Source organism: Corylus avellana, chromosome ca8, assembly GCF_901000735.1.
Source record: "Corylus avellana chromosome ca8, CavTom2PMs-1.0".
Taxonomy (NCBI): Eukaryota; Viridiplantae; Streptophyta; class Magnoliopsida; order Fagales; family Betulaceae; genus Corylus; species Corylus avellana.
In genome coordinates this window covers 23,961,852-23,979,315 of record NC_081548.1, presented here as the reverse complement: position 1 = coordinate 23,979,315, position 17,464 = coordinate 23,961,852, and the positions used below count along the sequence as shown (strand labels likewise).

Genomic DNA, 17,464 nt, shown 5'->3' with positions numbered 1-17,464 from the left:
GTTAAATGTGAGACATGTGGCAAACAAAAAATAATTAATTTTGACAAGAAAACAAAAAATAATAAAGGGCGTACGTAATAGAACTTAAAATATATATAGGATTTGAATTGACTAAGGAAACGAATTCTAGTTTAATAACAAAACACACAAAGTTCAACTATAATTAAGACTCTAGGTCGGTTTATCTTTAAAATAGTGTGTTTTCAAAATTGTTAAAAACGCAATCACAAATAATTCATTATTTTCTAGAATTTAATGTAAAATTGTATTATTTATCTATAAAATCGGACAAAGAAGTTTACTTCTCTTTGCCAACTTGATCCCGGTCTCCTTTGTCTGGAGGGCTCCTAAATCTAGTGGTCTTGAGTAATTATAAATGGCCTACTAAAAATGATGTGGCTATTAAAATCATCATTGGAGTAGGACACAAGTAGGGCAAGCCTCCTATAATTAATCTGGTTCAAGACTTCTGTTTAGATATGAATTCTGTTGCAATACGGATTTATTTGAAACTTTGAACAATATCTAAAAATTTGATTGTCGAATTGAAAACTCAAAACTAAATTAAAATCGACTAAATGTTTATGGACTAATATCTAGTTTTGTTTTGCATTGAACTAGCAGAATATGACTACTTTAAATAGAGAAATAATTATTTTATAATTTACATTAAATTTTACTGCATAGAACCATGTATATGTTACTTGTGTTATCATATTATTTAAAAAATTTCAATGTATATATATATATATATATATATATATATATATATATATATATCATTAAATATTGTAAAATATAATCTAAACCATAAAAATGTTCATTTTGTCAAGCAATTTACTGATGATCTTTTTGGGCCAGGCTGTTATGGACCTATATGGACTCATTGGAGTCACTGCCATGGGCTTCGGGCTCGTGCTCCTGCTCAGCCTATTCTCTCTGTATATCTTCACTAGGGGCTACTGCCTACTGGCTATGATGAACTTGAATCAATGGGACGCAGAGGGCAGAGGGCAGAGGGAGAGATTATTTTTTCCATCACTTTGGTAGCGTCAACAATTATGAATTGCATTTTATTTCTAACTAATTTTTATGAATGCGATTAAGGTATTATAGTTTTTACTATAAGTTTCTTACAAATTAATATAGTAATTTCCATGATATTTACTACATAGCTATTAAAATTTGAATTGTCAAGTGAGAATTTGCAAATTACTTACTATGCATTGACCGTTAGCTACTAAAATATAAATTATCACGTAACATTTAGGGTCTGTTTGGGAGTGCATTTAAAAAAAAAAAATCTGCGTTTTTAAACCAAATCACAATTTTAGAGTGTTTGGGATTGCGATTTTAAAAATTTTAAAATCGTGAAAAAATTCGCGATTTCTATAAGCTGACTAGGAGGTGCTTATTTGAAAAAGTGCAAATTTAAACCAAAATCACGATTTCACTTAAAACAATATTTGGCGCAATATTTACTTATTTGGCCATAAAACCGTAATTATATGCTAATGTTATCCAAACACTCAATTGATAAAAAAAAAAAAAGTACTTATTAACATGTTTTACCATACGCTTATGCGATTTTAAAAAGTATTGATTTTAAAAACACAATTTTTAAAATTGCACTTATTGAAATCGCGCTCCCAAACGGACCCTTAGTTTGATAAAATATAAATTATCACGTAAATTTATATAAAAAAAAAAATGTAATAAAAACTATAGTAACATTTTCTAATTTTCGTGGAAGTATGAGCTTTAAAATTTACCATAAATAGTTTACGTGAGAATTATGATTCTCAATAACCCATGTGCAAATTTCCAAGTAGAAAATTATTACCATTTCAATGGGCGTTGGGAAGTATAAGCCCTGTGTCCCATGATTCCCTTCCCACTATTTTCCCTTGATAATGACTCGCCTGCCAATGACTTTATGGGTTTGCATTTTGTTGTATTATTTAATATAACCTTTCAATCTCATGAGTTTTGAAATGATATCAATTTAATATTATATTAAAACTTTAATCTTCTGAGTTCTGTGGATGAAGCAAAAAATACTACTCAACCATGTAATTCATACCTACCACTCATATATATGCACATGCTATTCAGTAGAATATTATACGACTGCAATACAATTGAAACTGATTTTTACAAGCATATCATTTTTATTTTTATTTTGTTGGTATTATGCTTTATTTGTTAATTGAATTAGTATTTAAGCAAAAATAAAGCAAGTAAAATGTGGTGAGAAAAGGCTATTTAATTAAGAAGTATTTTGAGTTTTTAATTTAAAAAGGGTTTTGATGTGACATAAACACTAAGGTTGCTTTTGAATTTTTAGGGATGTTTTGTGATAATGAGACACAAAACAAGGATTTTAAGAAACATACTTCATATAATATCTTTGGACATTTATTATGAATCTGTGATGAATTTGCTTACAAAGATAGGTGCTAAAACCCTAAGTCAACTTGGACTTATATACCCCTGAAATCAAGAAGTTAGATAAATCAAGTAAAAAACCAAAAACAAAAAGCCGCCAAAGAGGTTCTACACTTGTACAGTTCTACTTCTAATCGATTTAGAAGAGGATAGTTTTGTAATTTGCATAAGGAAGTAACAGATGTGCTTGAAATCAATGTATAAAGGGCGTGGGTCTAAAAATAAATAGAAGTTGGGTTTTGCGAAAATTAGATTTAGCAAAAACCTTGCAGAGAGAGAGATCGGCGAGAGAGAGAGATCCTGTGTCTAGTTATAGTTTGCATTCGTAGATACCCTAATCCCCTCCCTCTTCGCTCGATTCTAATTTTGGTTAATTAATCCGTTAATTACTTTCGTTAACGATTTTTGTTTTATATATAATATTGAATCAATCTCTTTCTCAACTCCTAGTCCAAATTTTGGAATGGCTACAACTGCCGATTCTCCTTCCAGTCCCACACTTCACGGCAGCGGCGGTGGAGGAGAGAGTCCCCAGTTCCGGCGAAATCTACCATGGGCCCGAGTTGTTCGAGGTGAACCCGAAACAAACTCGGCCGTTGATCAGTATTCGTCATCCACGACGTTTGCCGATGCCGATTGCCCTCCTCCTCCGAAGACGGCTTCTCCGTCGCCACCGCCGGAGAACGCCTCGTCCGGTGAGGGTTCCGATGCCAACAGTGGCAATGCGGTTCGGCCGAAGAAGCTGGCTTGGAACAAACCCTCGAACGGCGTCGTCGAGGTCGGACCCGTGATGGGTGCGGTCTCTTGGCCCGCATTATCGGAGTCCACTAAGGCTTCGCCTAAATCGTCAGCTGATTCGGCTTCGAAGACTGTCGCCGATGCAATAGTCTCCAGTTCTCAGGTTGGATTTCAATAGTTTTCTCTCTAATTCCATGACAACGGAATCTTGAATATTATGTTTACTGTGATATATATATTTTTTTTCTTTTCTGTTTGAGGGTTTCCCATAATGAAAAACATACCTTATAGAGCCAAATAGCTGTTGGGGGCGTTTTAGGTTTTGTCAGGAATCAGGCAATGGCAAATACATCTGATTCAGAATTAGAATTTACTCTTTTTTTTTTTTCTTTTTTTTTTTTCTACATATTCTTTGAAACTTGTTATTCTTCCTATAAAATGATTATAGTTTTGAAGGTTGAAATTATATAGTGATTACTCATAATCTCAGTGATTCACCTCATGTTATTTAATAGGGACCTGTTGCTCCACATTCACCCCAGAAACAAGCTACTACTAATGCAAACCCTAGTTCTACTACAAACCATACAATGCCTGCTCGACCAAGATCTATGAAGCGTGGCGGTGGTGGCAACAACAGGGGTGGGCCTGCACAAAGTGGCTTCAATCATCCTCCACCACCGCCTCCGCCACCGCCACCGCCGTTTCCTGTTTTCCAGCTACCTCCGAATCGCTATCCTAATCTGGTACAGGCAGTGCCTGATCCTTCTCATCGAGAGTTTCCTTATAGAGGCAATAATTGGGAAACCAGACCAGCTGGTGGGTTTGTGTCTCAATCACATTCTGTGAGTGATCATCGGAATTCCTCCCGTAGGGGCAACTTTGGGCCCCACCAACGTGGAGATGGTGCCTACCATAACAATCATGGGGGCAGGCGTGATCAAGATCGTGGAAATTATGGGAATGCCAGAGATGTTCACTTGCATCCAAGAGGTCCTCTGAGGGGCTTTGTGAGGCCTCCACCACCTAACACAGGTGGCTTTGTTACCCCTCCGCCTGTGAGACCCTTCGTGAACCACATGGGTTATCCCGGTGAGTTGTTTTCTTTTGCTTGGGGAGTGTATTGATGTTATGAGATTATTTTCTTTTGATAATATATGTTTTTATTATGCAAATATGGAACTGATGTCTCTATTCTTTTTCAGAGTTTTACTATATACCTCCAGTGCCGATGGAGCCCTTTAGGCCATTCATTCCTCACCCACCACCTCCTGCATTGTTTATTCCTGTTGCAGAACCTCCTCTGCCTACTCTGATATCCAACCAGATAGATTACTATTTCAGGTACTTTGACATTATCAGTCTTTCTTCATGGATGATTTTACTATATGAATACAGTTTTACATCTGATCTATGGTATTTTCGAAATTAACTACTATTACCCTTGACTTATTCATCACAGCGATGCTAATTTGGTAAAAGATGACTATCTAAGGTCAAACATGGATGATCAGGGCTGGGTTCCAATCACTTTAATAGCAAGCTTTCCTCGAGTAAGTTTTCTTATGGTTAAGCAATTAACGTTTCTTTTTTACTATAGAGGTTATTTTTTATTTTATTTATTTATTTATTTATTTTATTTTTCTCTTTTCCCTCTTTTGTTAATATGAATTGGTTATTTTTGGGACACCTACTATTGATCTTTCTGGTTAAGTATCAAATTTGGTGGTACTTGACGATGTCAGCTATTAAATAGAACTGTAATCAAGGTAAGCTTTGATATTACCTTATCCTTGAATTGTGTTAGACAACTGTTTCTAGATTATCATCTTGGAACTTAAAAGGCGCCCTTGAAGCTAATGCATTAGTCCTCACTTGTTTCCTTATTTGAACTGGTGTGAGGAAGTTTAGTCAAGTATAGTTTAATGGCTTATGGTTTTTAGTAACACAAAACACAGGAACTAAACTCTACTAGTTCACCCTAGGAGACCTATTCTGCCTCTCGTTATTGGTTGCATATAGTAGTTATTTTTGTAGAACAATGGAGCACTTTATATATTTAGTAAAACATCAAGAACCCTTAGAATTAGGCTCTCTTTTGGTTAGCTTTGGATTATGGAAGGCTCAGGCACCTAGAGTGCTTTCTTGTTCTCTTTCTCTCGGTCGCTGTTCAAGTCACTGTTCACGTTAATATTCAAAGCACTGGTCATCATTTTGAAGATTCTTTTTCTGGAGATAATTTGATCTTATATCCTTAACCCTTTTGGTAGATATTTGAATCCATAAACCCTACTATTTTCCATATTGTAACCTGCCAAATAAACTCATAAAAAACTCAAAAATATCAAATCTTGTTGCTGTCACAAAAATTCCTGCAATCTGTTTGCCCTCTTCACCTTTTAACCCTATCAAACACTAAAGTTATTGTTTTAGCCCCAAGGTTCACCACAAAATACATGTAAACAGATTCCTCTAAAACTATCATATGTGATGGGGACTGGTCTGCTATTCTTTTGCTGAAACCTGCTTGTAGCAAAAATTATGCTTAATATTGGAAACCAATCTTTCTCAGGTATTTTTGAGCTATTTGGCTGCATTTTAGCTATATGTGATTATGATCTATAAGAGTTCACAAGTTAAATATTTAGAAATTAATGAAATTGAGAAAATTTAAGGAAGCTTTGTAGAGGTAAATTGTGACTTGGGAAAAAATTAATACTAATTACAGTATGTATAACTAAAGATGTGAGTTCTTTTAAACTAATAAAAAATGAAAAGGGTTTTGTTGGTATTAGATGTCCAAATACTTTTCTTGGCTCAACAATTCACCCTTAATGAGATTAATTAAGATGTTTTTCAAATCTGGTTATAACCTCATGTAAATGCTGCTTTTGATCTGCAAGATGGAGAGTAAGATGAGTAGATAAAGTCATTGGATTTAGTTATTCGTTGGCATTAAATTATGATGTCCACGTGCAAAGTTTGATTTTGTTATGTACCACAGAGCATTCATGAGGTGTAAAGCCTCTCTTTACCTTTAAACCTTTCTCCTAATAAGAATGCTATGTATTTTTTTTTTTTTTTTTTTTTTTTTATAATGGTTAGCAATTACTTTCCTTTTCGATTTCCAACGCCCTGCCAATATTTTTCTATTTTGTGATTTCTGGCATGAGAATTCTCCTCCTCCACATCCGGAACTAATGATGAAACCACCAGCTGCCTATACTTTGGCAGTGCCACTAGTTCCTACCTACTTTGCTGTTGGGACCTTTGCATAAGAGGGAAGGAAAGAATTTGGCATTGGTGTTGAGGATGTAGGTGAAGATTTATTTTAACAAAATCTAAATACATTATAGACGTTGTTTTAGATGTTTCGGAGGTACATTATATCTTCTAATTATTATTAAGGTGGGGGTGAAAAGGTATGTGCTTAATTATTAAGAGTTGGCTTTAGATCCAGATGTTCAAGTCATATTGTCTAGGTGCTTCTTTCAAGTCATTTCCTGTGGCACATGGTGACGTAGAGGTGTGAGTGTCTGTGTTTGTGAAACTTCGTGTTTGAAGGTTAGAAACTTAACTTTCCCCTGCCAATGAGCCAACCAGTTCCTCACTCTTTTCTTTAGACGCTCGTGCTTGGATGATTGTGAGTATTTAGGCATAGGATGTTAGTGTAGCGGGCTAACAGTAGAAAGAGAAGCACTTTTTCATGTTGCTGTTGTGGCTTAAACCCATCCTCCCCATTCTCTTTCATGAATGAAAAACTTACAAAAAATATCTAGTTTGAATCAGAGGTATTAAGAAATGAAGGAGAAAGCAATAGAGATAAAAATCACAGCCAAAGGCCTGGTCTCCTGGGTTAGACAGCTAGGGAAAAGGATGAAAAGAACTTTCTGCTGAACAAAATTTCAGAGTTCAAAACAGATATATACCATTGAAACCCTATTAAAATTAAGTCCTAGCCCTTAATTAGCCATCCAAAATATTGCAAATAATATAATTTGGAGAAACATTAAAACCCTTATAAAATTTCAATAATAGTGTGAACACTAAACCATGACTTTTTTATTTTTATTTTTTAAGTTTGCTGCTTCTGAATCACTCTTCTTTTCTGCTCTAGAGAATTCCTTGTTCTACACATCCTCTTTGTTAATATATATTGTGCTTTGTAAAAAGCTTAAACTTCAGGATCCAAAGATTATAAATTGTTGTAATTTTTGGTACGCGACATTTTTGGGGCATATGTTGAATTGGGTGCTCTTATTCCCATCTAAGATCATCAAGAAAATGCCATTTCCATAAGTTGGGTTTTGCCTGATAATTTTCATGCCTGTAAATACAGGGTGGAACCTTTGTGCCTTGCAAACTGTTTTTCCTTGTATGTCCGGAGCAGTTTGTGTTTTCACTTCAGATGCATTATAGGTTCCACATATGAGGGAAGCATGTCAAAATTCTATTTTCTTTTTTCTTTTTTTCTTTTTTTTGTGCCATATCAGTATTTTTCTTGTAGTTTGTTTCGATACAAATTATGATGCCTGTGCTTTGTAGGCTTATATCTGATCGCAAGATCAGTCAGGTTGTCAACTCCTTTGTAATGATTTTGGGTAAACTCTCTAGTTGAATCCTTTTAGTGTAGTTTCCGAGCGCCATCAGCTTCTATCAGCTGTTAGTAATGGTGTTATCGATTTAAGCTGAAGATTTGCACCTGCATCTTTTTGAAACTGTATTGTGCAAACTTGTTGGGGAGGTTAGTTAATGGTGGCTCCTGCACTATTTGACAATGTTTTCATGTGGCCTAACATGAAATCCTCTACATGTGGATTGAGATTTGAAACTATATCTGACTACAGATAGAGTTATATTTTAAAACTAAATGATGAGAGTAAGGAGTCGGGGCCATATTAAAATCCCTTCCAAGATCCCTGCCATATGGGGGACCCAAGAGTGTAACATTTCTCAGTTTTATTTTTCAACTTTACTTTTACATTTCATGCAGGCCTCTCGTTCAAATTGTGTGAATTTAACACAGGATTGAAAATAGTTAAAGGCCCCCCAACCATTTGAATTGGTGGTTACTCTCTGAAAGTTTCTCTAGGTTTATTATAAGGAATATGCTTCCCATTTCACGTTTGAATCCAACTTTATTCCCATCTTTGACATTCCATTTCTTTCCCCAGTACCAATTTTCCTTGCATCTCTCAATTTTGCTTTATGGCTCTTTGCAGGTTAAGAATTTGACAACCAACATCCAGTTGATATTGGATTCCTTGAGATCATCGACTATTGTGGAAGTACAGGTACATTCCTTTATTAATTTTAAACTGTCTTCCTTGGCATCTTTTGCCACCTCTTATATTGGATTTATATGTTCTGCAACATAGTGTTGGGATCATGTTTTTGCATTCAGTTAAACACTAAAATATGTAGTGCATTGTACCACTGTGGAAAGGCAAGCTACAAGCTGCCGAACAAGATCATTTTGTATGGCTGCTCTGAATCTCTTTTGAAATTGCTGCAGGATGACAAGGTGAGGAGGCGTAATGAGTGGAAGAAATGGATACCAGTGTCTGCTCTGCTTCCCTCTGATTCAGGCTCGGTTTCTTCTAGTAAATCAGGTGACGACACGAATCAAAGTGGTGTGACTGGTAAGGCAGACCCCAACTCTGAGGCTGTTCAAGGAAGATTTTTAACTGAGTCAATTGGCCATTCACAACTCTCGAATGGGGAGGTTACTGAAAACACCTGCTCAAGCCAGAACTGATTAATATGTTCCCCGCCCAAAAAAAAAAAAAAAAAATTAAAAAAAAAATTCAAGCAGTCAGGATAGTGCACTTCTATTTTTGAGAGTTTCTGGAGGACTGAGAAGTGAGGCTTATGTTGAAGGTATGGGATCTTTTGTTTTGTTTACTCAGTCACATAGACTGGTTTTGGCAGTTCTTTGATGAGGCTAGTAGAGGAATACAAAATAAGAATTATCTATAAATTATTGGCTTAAAGATAAAGAATGAAAAGAAAGTGAGACAAAGAGTACTTAGATGATTGGTTCAGGCAGAGGTTATTGGGTTGTATAGCTTGGTTTCGGTGTGATGTTTGTCTTTTGGGTTTCTGGTGCTTTCTGGTGGCGTGGGTGGGTAAAACATTTAGGAGAGCAAAACTTGGGATGTTTCACCATCAGCATCTTCTGTGTCCATGTCAAATTCCTTTGTCTAGGGGGAACAGAGAAGGGGGAATTTGAATTGCAGAAAATCAGTGCTTGGTTGTCAAGAGAAAGTGCAGTCAGACTTCGCTTGAATTTCTCTCCTATTTGTACTTCCCCAGACTTGTTAACTTTTTCTTTTCTTTTTTTTTTTTTTTTCATATATTTTTTTAATTTATTATTTATTAGCAAATACATAATTACATTTGGTTACATCTTTGATGTACCTCTTTTTTCTTTTAGGAATTTTGCAAAGGTTTTGTTGGATGATAATATTTAGGCTTAAAATTTGTCATGGAAGGTTGGATCTACTTTTTGTTTTAAGTTGTTGTGATTGACATTGGTCTTGGATTCCTTGTTTCATGCTGCAATATTTGTGTTTGTTTAGTATATTCAGTGGTTTACTTGTGTTGAGGCATAATTTATATGGCTGTTTGTCAAAGCCTATTAAGTTTTTCTTCTCCGGTATTCAATACCCTTTGCAGGTGGTAATGAAGTTTACCTCTTTTCTATATTTTCCACTTGACAATGCCCAAGTTTTCCATCCCTTAGAGCATTAACATCCGGTTCAGTAAATTTACTCTCAATTTTTGCTAAAAAGAATTCACTTTTTTATTAATAATACGTAACGCCAGTAAATTTGAAGAATAGAGGTTGAAATAAAGATAGGATGCCAATAAATGATAGTTGTTAAATAAATTACATTTCTATCTAAACTGTCGTACAATGTTGATGTGATAGCTCCAATTAACCCTTATATATTTTTATTCTTAAACAAAGATTGATCCAAATGTTGGTTTGGACTATTACTTCAATATTATGAGATAATCGTAAGATAAAAATGTGATTTCAAATAGATAAGCTCCATTAAGACCTCTCATAATTATAGAAAATTCTCTACAACAGAAGAGGGGGATTGTAGGAGATCCAATCCTTCTTAAATAAGTTGTTATAAAAGTCAACTTTAGAAGAATGTATGGGCTCCTCATTTTCTGTTTTGTTTCCAATTTTGGTATTGTTTTGTTGGTTTAGATTTATTGTTAGGTAGCCCACCCCTCTTATATTTTTACTCCATTGTAACCCTTCTCATTTCTAATATAATGTATTTGCACACACCAAAAAAAAAGAAAAAAAGAAAAGGGTCACATTTATATGCTAATGCCACAATAGAAATGGCTAATAGAGGCTCTCATTAGCTCTAATGGTCCATATATAGTTGTAATTTTACAAGGCCTTGCTCGGCATTTATAGAAAGTCAAAATTGTTGTTTCACTGTCGAGGCGATTCAAAGTTGAAATAGACCATTTTGTTTTGCCTTAAGCAAAATAGACTAATTTGAACGTATCAAGAATTTCAGTAATTTTTTTTTTAATGTATTATTAATAATTTAGACAACCAAAAAAAAAATGTAAAAGAATTGTTATGAGATTCATCTGTCCCAATAAGTGAACAAATATTTCCAAATTTATTGAAAACAAATAAGTCTCGTAAAGATTCTTTTAGATTTGCTATTGAGGAATGCTACAATTTTTTCGAGTGTTCTCTTAATTCTACGTGGATATTATTTTCTAAAAAAGAAAAAGAAACAGAAAAAGAGAAGTCTATCAGAAAGCAAGAGGGTTTGGTTGAGGTAGGTAGATGATAGATCTAAGTAGAGGTATGGGAGAGACAGCTAGTGTGTGGTGTCTCAACCGTTACCTTTGTTTCCCTGAATTGTGGGTTCAATCCACCTAACCAATTAGAGCAGCTTCATCAATCTCTTTCATATCTGTCTTTTCTCTTTCACTCTCCATCTCTGTGCACGTTAGGTAAGAGAATCAAACTACAGCTTTCACTCTTTTCCTAACGTACCCAAATCAGAAAACATTATTTCATATATATATATTTGGATTTTCATTCTAAAATTGGCTGGATAATGTACTGTGTTTTCATTAAACCCAAATTAAAATGTTATTAGGAAAAGGTTTAATTTTAGTTAAACTTATTTAAGATACATTCACATAATCTCTTCATTAAATTTAAATATTCTACTATTCCTGCTTAGAGTATGTATAAAAATAAAATGTTTACTTCGAAAACTTTAAGAAAAAAATCTTTCGTTATTTTTTAAATTAGATATTCTCATCATATTAAAAATTTAACTAACATTTCTATTAAAAATCATACCATCTGTAATATAAAATAAAAATTATTTTAAAATGCTTTTATTTCGTATTATTTAGAACCAATAAATGTTTTGAAGTAATGCTACAAATTATATTTTTATCTCATAACTATTTTACAATGCTAGCGTAAGAGTTCCAACTAATCCTTGAATAAATTCTTGTTTTTTTTTTAAAAAAAAATTAAACAAGATTGGAACTACCACGTTGCATTGTTGGAGAATTATGAGAATAAAAATGTGATTTATAGAATGAATAATTATATTTACATATTATATTCTATTCTCTAAAAAATCTTCTCTTAAACACTGCTTCTTCTTTCTCTCGCCTCTCTCCTCATTGCTCACTATTCTCCACCACGATTACCAGGGAAGAGAGCCTAACTAATTTATTATAATATAACATACACTTACAATATTTTAAAATATATAAACTAGCATAAATGAGCCTAACGAGCCGAGTTAAGCTTTAAGATGTTCAACTTTTTTAAATAAGGGAAAGTAGGTTATACTGTTATAGGACTAAATGACAACAAAAGGGGTGAATACCCTAACAACAAATCCTAAAAGGTAAACGTAGTACAGAAACAGTAAGCAAAACATAGAAGACAAAATTTCGTAGGGAAGAGAGATGGGAGTTTTCAACCAAATTTTTCCACCAAAATAATGTGAGCACTATGAATTATGATGACGAAGAGAAAGATGATTGTTCTCTTTGACAAGCCGGTTCACGAACACAGTGCTGCCTTGTCTTTGATTTCGAGAATGATGAAGAGAAATTAGAGGAAAGATGCATGTTTACCAGCCGAGAGTTGAGGAAGAGGGAGAGAGAGAGAAAGGGAGAGAGAAGAGTGAAAATAATATTTTATTCAATCTAGTGTGCTACAGTGAATAGCAGTTAATGTAAAATAGTTAATATGAAGCTATTCTGTTCGAGCAAAAAATAAAGGACAAAAATAGCTAAATATAGATAATATCTTCCTTTTAGCTATACTGTTGGAGATGCTCAATGTTTGAAATTGCTTGAAAAATACAGCTTTTAAAATCAAAATGAACTTTTAAAAAAAATAAAATAAAATAAAATAAGCATTTTATAGTGCTTTCATCATGATTAAAATAAAATTAAAATTAAAAAGTCAGAAAAAAATTGTATCAAACAAACGAACTTTTTGATTGACAAACAATTATTTATTTAAGTAGTGCAAATACTTTTTAAACTCTTAGCACAATCTCAAAGAGCATATATAGAATTACTTAATTAGGCATCAGAACATTTATGCATAGACCATAAAGTTAGGAGTCAAACCCACATACCTCTCCTTATCATCCAAGGTTGAAGGCTCCCATCTCTCTCACTCAATCTCTCTCTCTCTCTCAACCATGCGGACACCACCCGGGGCAATCAACAACAATGGCGGCAACGGGAACTCCTGCTCACCCTCCACATGCTCGTCAGCTTCTTCACCCATTTCACCTTCTTCACAGGTCATCCAAACCCCGCCGTCAGCCAGACAATTCATGGAAGAAGTGTGGAAAGACATCAGCCTAGCCTCTCTTCGTGACAATTCCAACAACACCCTCTCCTCCTCCATCGCCGCCACCAACGACCACCCTTCTGGTTTTTGTGGTATGATATTCCAAGACTTCTTGCCTCGATCTACCAACAAAGTCCTACCAACGTCCGTAGAGACGTCCACTTTCTTAGGTTCTCCGGCGCCGCCTCCGGCCACGAGGCTGAGCTTGAATTCTGCGTCTAATTTTGCATACCTTGAAAGCCATACTCCTATTAAGCAAAACCCACAACTGCCAAGTCATGCCAGTGTCTTCACTACACCTAATTATTTTGTTTCTTCCTCGAACTCTCCCGTCGGCGCTTTGGGTTCCTCTTCATTATTCCCTTCTTATTGCAAGAAAAGGGTTCAAGAATATGGTGATGATTTCAGCGATCGGAGACATAAGCGCATGATCAAGAATAGAGAGTCAGCCGCTCGTTCTAGAGCAAGGAAACAGGAATCTCTCTCTCTTTTTTCCTCTTTCTATTTCTTTGCGTTGACTTTAGTGGCTGATGTGTTAATTGCTGGGATGTTGTTGTTTCATACCGTTTTGAATCTTTTGCAGGCTTACAGGACTGAGTTGGAAGTTGAACTTGCCCATTTACAGGAAGAGAATGCTAGGCTCAGAAGGCAGCAAGAGGAGGTCAAATAAAGCTATGAATTAGTTTTGCTTATTAATGGATCCAAAATTCAGTATTTATTTTGATAATTTTCACACTCACATTAGAGTGAGCATTTGGGGTGCATGCATCATTTTTCTTATTATACACCCAAATCAGTCGAGTGAATTCAATAGGCCGATTGGTGAATCTGTGCTTGCAGGTCTGCTTGGTGGCCGCTACTCAGCTCCCAAGAAAACGCCGTATCCATAGAACCTTAACAGCTCCATTCTGACAAGTAAGACAGCGGCAAGCTCCCTTATATTCTAGTATTATCTTTTGTGTCTTACTTTTCTTCTCCATAACCAAGCTTTGCCAAATTTCTCTTGAAAAGGAAGAGAGAGAATGGTTGGAATAGGCGTCAACTGGGTTCTAATGTTTATCTGAGAAAACACTTGCATCAAGTGGGGTGGAAAAAAGTAGAGAAGGAAAAGGCATGTTTGATTCCCAAGCTACAGGACCGACCGGTGGTGGGCATTTCTTCATTGCTTTTTATGTCCCGTTACCTTGAATCCTTGTCTTTTGTCCATATGTATCTTTTTCTTGCCCAATCAGGACAAGGTGGCCGGGGGACGATGATTTGCTATTTTTGCTTGCCTATAAAAAGAAGTGCGGTATAACGATGGGACATGCTTGGCTAATAATATAAACAATCCTTTTATAACCTTATCTCTCACCGTTTTTTGTCTCCCTATAATTGGCGTACCCGAACAGTCTCCAAAGATGGAGGGCACTGTGGGGCCTAGCTAGTTGCTCTGGACAAATTTGGGATGTCAAACCTAGTTGTTCCCAACAATATATGTAACAAAATTGTTATGAACTAGGTCTCGAGCAATCCCTACGTATGTTTATGTTAGGGTTGATGAGTTTTATATAATTTTTATTATATAGATCGTTAACGATTCAAACGGTAAATTATTGAAAATCTGAATCTAATTCCCTCTCAGCTCTCACTATTTGGGTGAACAATTTCTTTGGTCTTTTGTGGGAATTCTTGAGGGTATTTTTTGGGTTCTTTTTCTAATTCCTATATGGTTTTTTATAAGTTGAACCAATATCGGTCACGATGTCACATTAGATGTGACTGAGCAACTAAAGTATAAAATTATTTGGTATGATTCACTAGGCTTGGTAACGAGCTGAACTTGAGTGAGTATTGCTTGCTCAAAGCTCGACTTGTTTAAGGTTTACTCAAGCTCGAGTTCGAGCTTGTAACTAGCCCAAAAACTGGGCTCGAGCTCGGCTTGCCAAGGGAAGAACATTATGCAGGCTCGAGCTCGCCTATTAGACAAGCCGAGTGCGAGTACTTGGCTCGGCTCAAGTAATCGAAGTAGGCATTCCCCCCAGAAGTTGGCAAATACTATAATTGGTACATATAACATTGTATTTTGGTTGTTTGTTAATATACATATTTTGATCAAATTTCAAAACACAACAACAAAAGGCCAGAGTTATTGACAGAAACTATATTTGACAATCGCCCAAAAAACGAAAGCACCAAATCTTAGGAGATAAAGCGATTATGGAGTTTTTACCAAGAGTACATTAATATATATAATTTAACACAACACAAAATACAAAGGATTTGAATTTTTACCACATCAAAATTTGACAAATAAAAGAAGGATTACTCAACAAAAAATGAAAATAATACATAACTTGGGACTTATTGTAAGAGATAAATGCAAAAAGTATTGGAAGTGAGAAGAAAGTCGACAATTGACAAATATAGGTGCTGGTTTCTGTTAGGTAGAGTAGAGTATCAAACCAGAGAATATACCCAGAACAAAACAGGAGGGCATATTTAAGAGAGATTTGTAGACCCTGCTCTTTTAACACATCTCCTATAAAAGACCCACAAAATACATTCAATATTTACATTATTTTGTTTCATTCTTCTTTCTGTCCCATGAAAACCACTCTGGTCGAACTAAATGCAGTGGCAGAAGCGGTTGTTCAAGAATCAAGAACTTACCAGCACCGGCAATGGGTTAGGTGAGGAATTAAATTCTCAATTTTATTACAGTCGGGAGAAAATATACTTTATTCCGTCAATTATTCACAATGAATTATCCACACATTTGTACTTTTAACTCTAATATTTAAAAAGTGACACTATACCCCTCAAAGTATCTTACATTGACACTTGACCCATGAAGTACACTTTACTCCCTCAATTATTTTGAATTGACACTTTACCCCCAAAAACTAAATTATTTCAGGAGTAAATTAAATGTCAACTCAAAATACTTTATGAGATAAAGCGTACTTCATGAGTCAAGTGTCAATGTCAGATACTTTGGACAGATAAAGTGTTACTTTTTAAATATTGGAGTTAAAAGTGCAAATGAGTTAATAATTCGAGAGGGTAAAATGTATTTTTTACTTGCAGTTTAAAACACAAGGACAGATTTAATGCACACCAAAAACACGTGGGCCAATTATATATTTACCCAAATAAGAAACTTTGAAAATGAAAAAAGAGTTTTTCTATCCGATATACAAAATACGGATCTTTGGTCTCACTCAACCGCCGGCCACGGTTTCATCTTCGGGTTCTGGGTATTTGATTTGAGTACGTGGGCCCATGACAATGAAGGGAAGAATGGGCCCCAGAATATTGAGTTTAGTATTGGGCTGGGGTCCACTCACGTGAAGAAGTAGCCCCGCGCGATCAAGCATAGCCGAAGCGCCCAATTCAAATCAATTTCCGATGCTCCATCTGTGGACTGTCGGTGTTGTTTTGCCTTTTGGGCTCAAAAAAAAAGCCAATTACATTTGTCGGAAAAGTCAAGGCGTGGAAAAGTAAATACAAAGCAATTAAATGCTTGTTGAATTCCATCGCCATTTTTCTCAATAAGGTTAAGATAATAATTATATTAAATTATTATTTATTTTTAAAGTAAAAAGTCATTAGGTTATGTTTGTCATCCAACCCGCATTTATATTTGGACCTGCTTGATAATAATAAAAATCTTGATTCCATCCGTAAAATTACCATAAAAAGCATTAGCAAAGATTATCATGTAACTCTGACACGACATGAAGATAATTAGATAAAGTGCGCTTAAAGATAACATCGAATCCTTTGATTAAAAGATACGACATTAATAATTAGTGTAATCAATCATAGTATTTCATTAAAAAGGAGGCATCAATTGATTAACGTTAGTGATGAGGCAAGAACACCGTCCTTGACTCCTTTCATGGTTGCTGCTAGCCTGCTACAAGAAACAAAAGATTATCATTAGTCAATAGTCATAGATATTATTAACAATTGGGTGAACCTTAGATTAATAATGCCACTCGACACTTCTTTGTCTGTCATTACTAATATTTTTCAATATTTCTGTTAGTGGCTCAACGGGAAACCCAACTCTTTCCTCTATGGCCGCTATGCCTTATCTAAACATTCTTTTTGTGGAAGAGATCGACATGGAATGTAATAAATTGTTACAGGAAGTGCTAGTGAAGAAATTTGTGGGTATAATTCATCGCATGATAAAATTAGTTTTATAGGAGAAGGTTGCTCACTTTTTATAAATATGCCTAAGGTCTAGTCCACACGCAATGTGAGATATTCCTCAACACTCTCCCTCACGTGCAGACCAGTATTTTTCTTGGTCCTTGTCATGGAGTTAGTAGTGTTGATCTCATTCATTATGTAGTAAGCTCTAATACCATGAAAAATTTTGTGGGTCTAACTCATCTC

General features: G+C 35.2%; 2 protein-coding genes across 3 annotated transcripts; both read left to right on the top strand.

The window, feature by feature from the left end:
* Positions 1 to 2,695: 2,695 nt before the first annotated feature.
* On the top strand, positions 2,696 to 9,721 carry LOC132190509 (la-related protein 1C-like). Its single transcript, XM_059605519.1, has 6 exons — positions 2,696 to 3,349; positions 3,702 to 4,278; positions 4,392 to 4,530; positions 4,649 to 4,739; positions 8,409 to 8,480; positions 8,702 to 9,721. The coding sequence occupies exons 1-6, from the start codon at positions 2,912 to 2,914 to the stop codon at positions 8,942 to 8,944; spliced, it is 1,560 nt and encodes a 519-aa protein (XP_059461502.1). The 5' UTR covers positions 2,696 to 2,911; the 3' UTR covers positions 8,945 to 9,721.
* A 3,124-nt stretch (positions 9,722 to 12,845) lies between these two features.
* Positions 12,846 to 14,416, top strand: LOC132190274 (protein FD-like). Of its 2 annotated transcripts, XM_059605212.1 has the most exons (4): positions 12,846 to 13,551; positions 13,660 to 13,736; positions 13,916 to 13,990; positions 14,087 to 14,416. In XM_059605212.1, exons 1-3 carry the CDS (start codon positions 12,921 to 12,923, stop codon positions 13,985 to 13,987), a joined length of 780 nt encoding a protein of 259 aa, XP_059461195.1. In that variant the 5' UTR covers positions 12,846 to 12,920; the 3' UTR covers positions 13,988 to 13,990; positions 14,087 to 14,416. The 2 variants fall into 2 exon arrangements, with proteins under 2 accessions (XP_059461195.1, XP_059461194.1); XM_059605211.1 differs by having other exon boundaries at positions 12,846 to 13,736.
* The last annotated feature ends 3,048 nt before the right edge of the window (positions 14,417 to 17,464 follow it).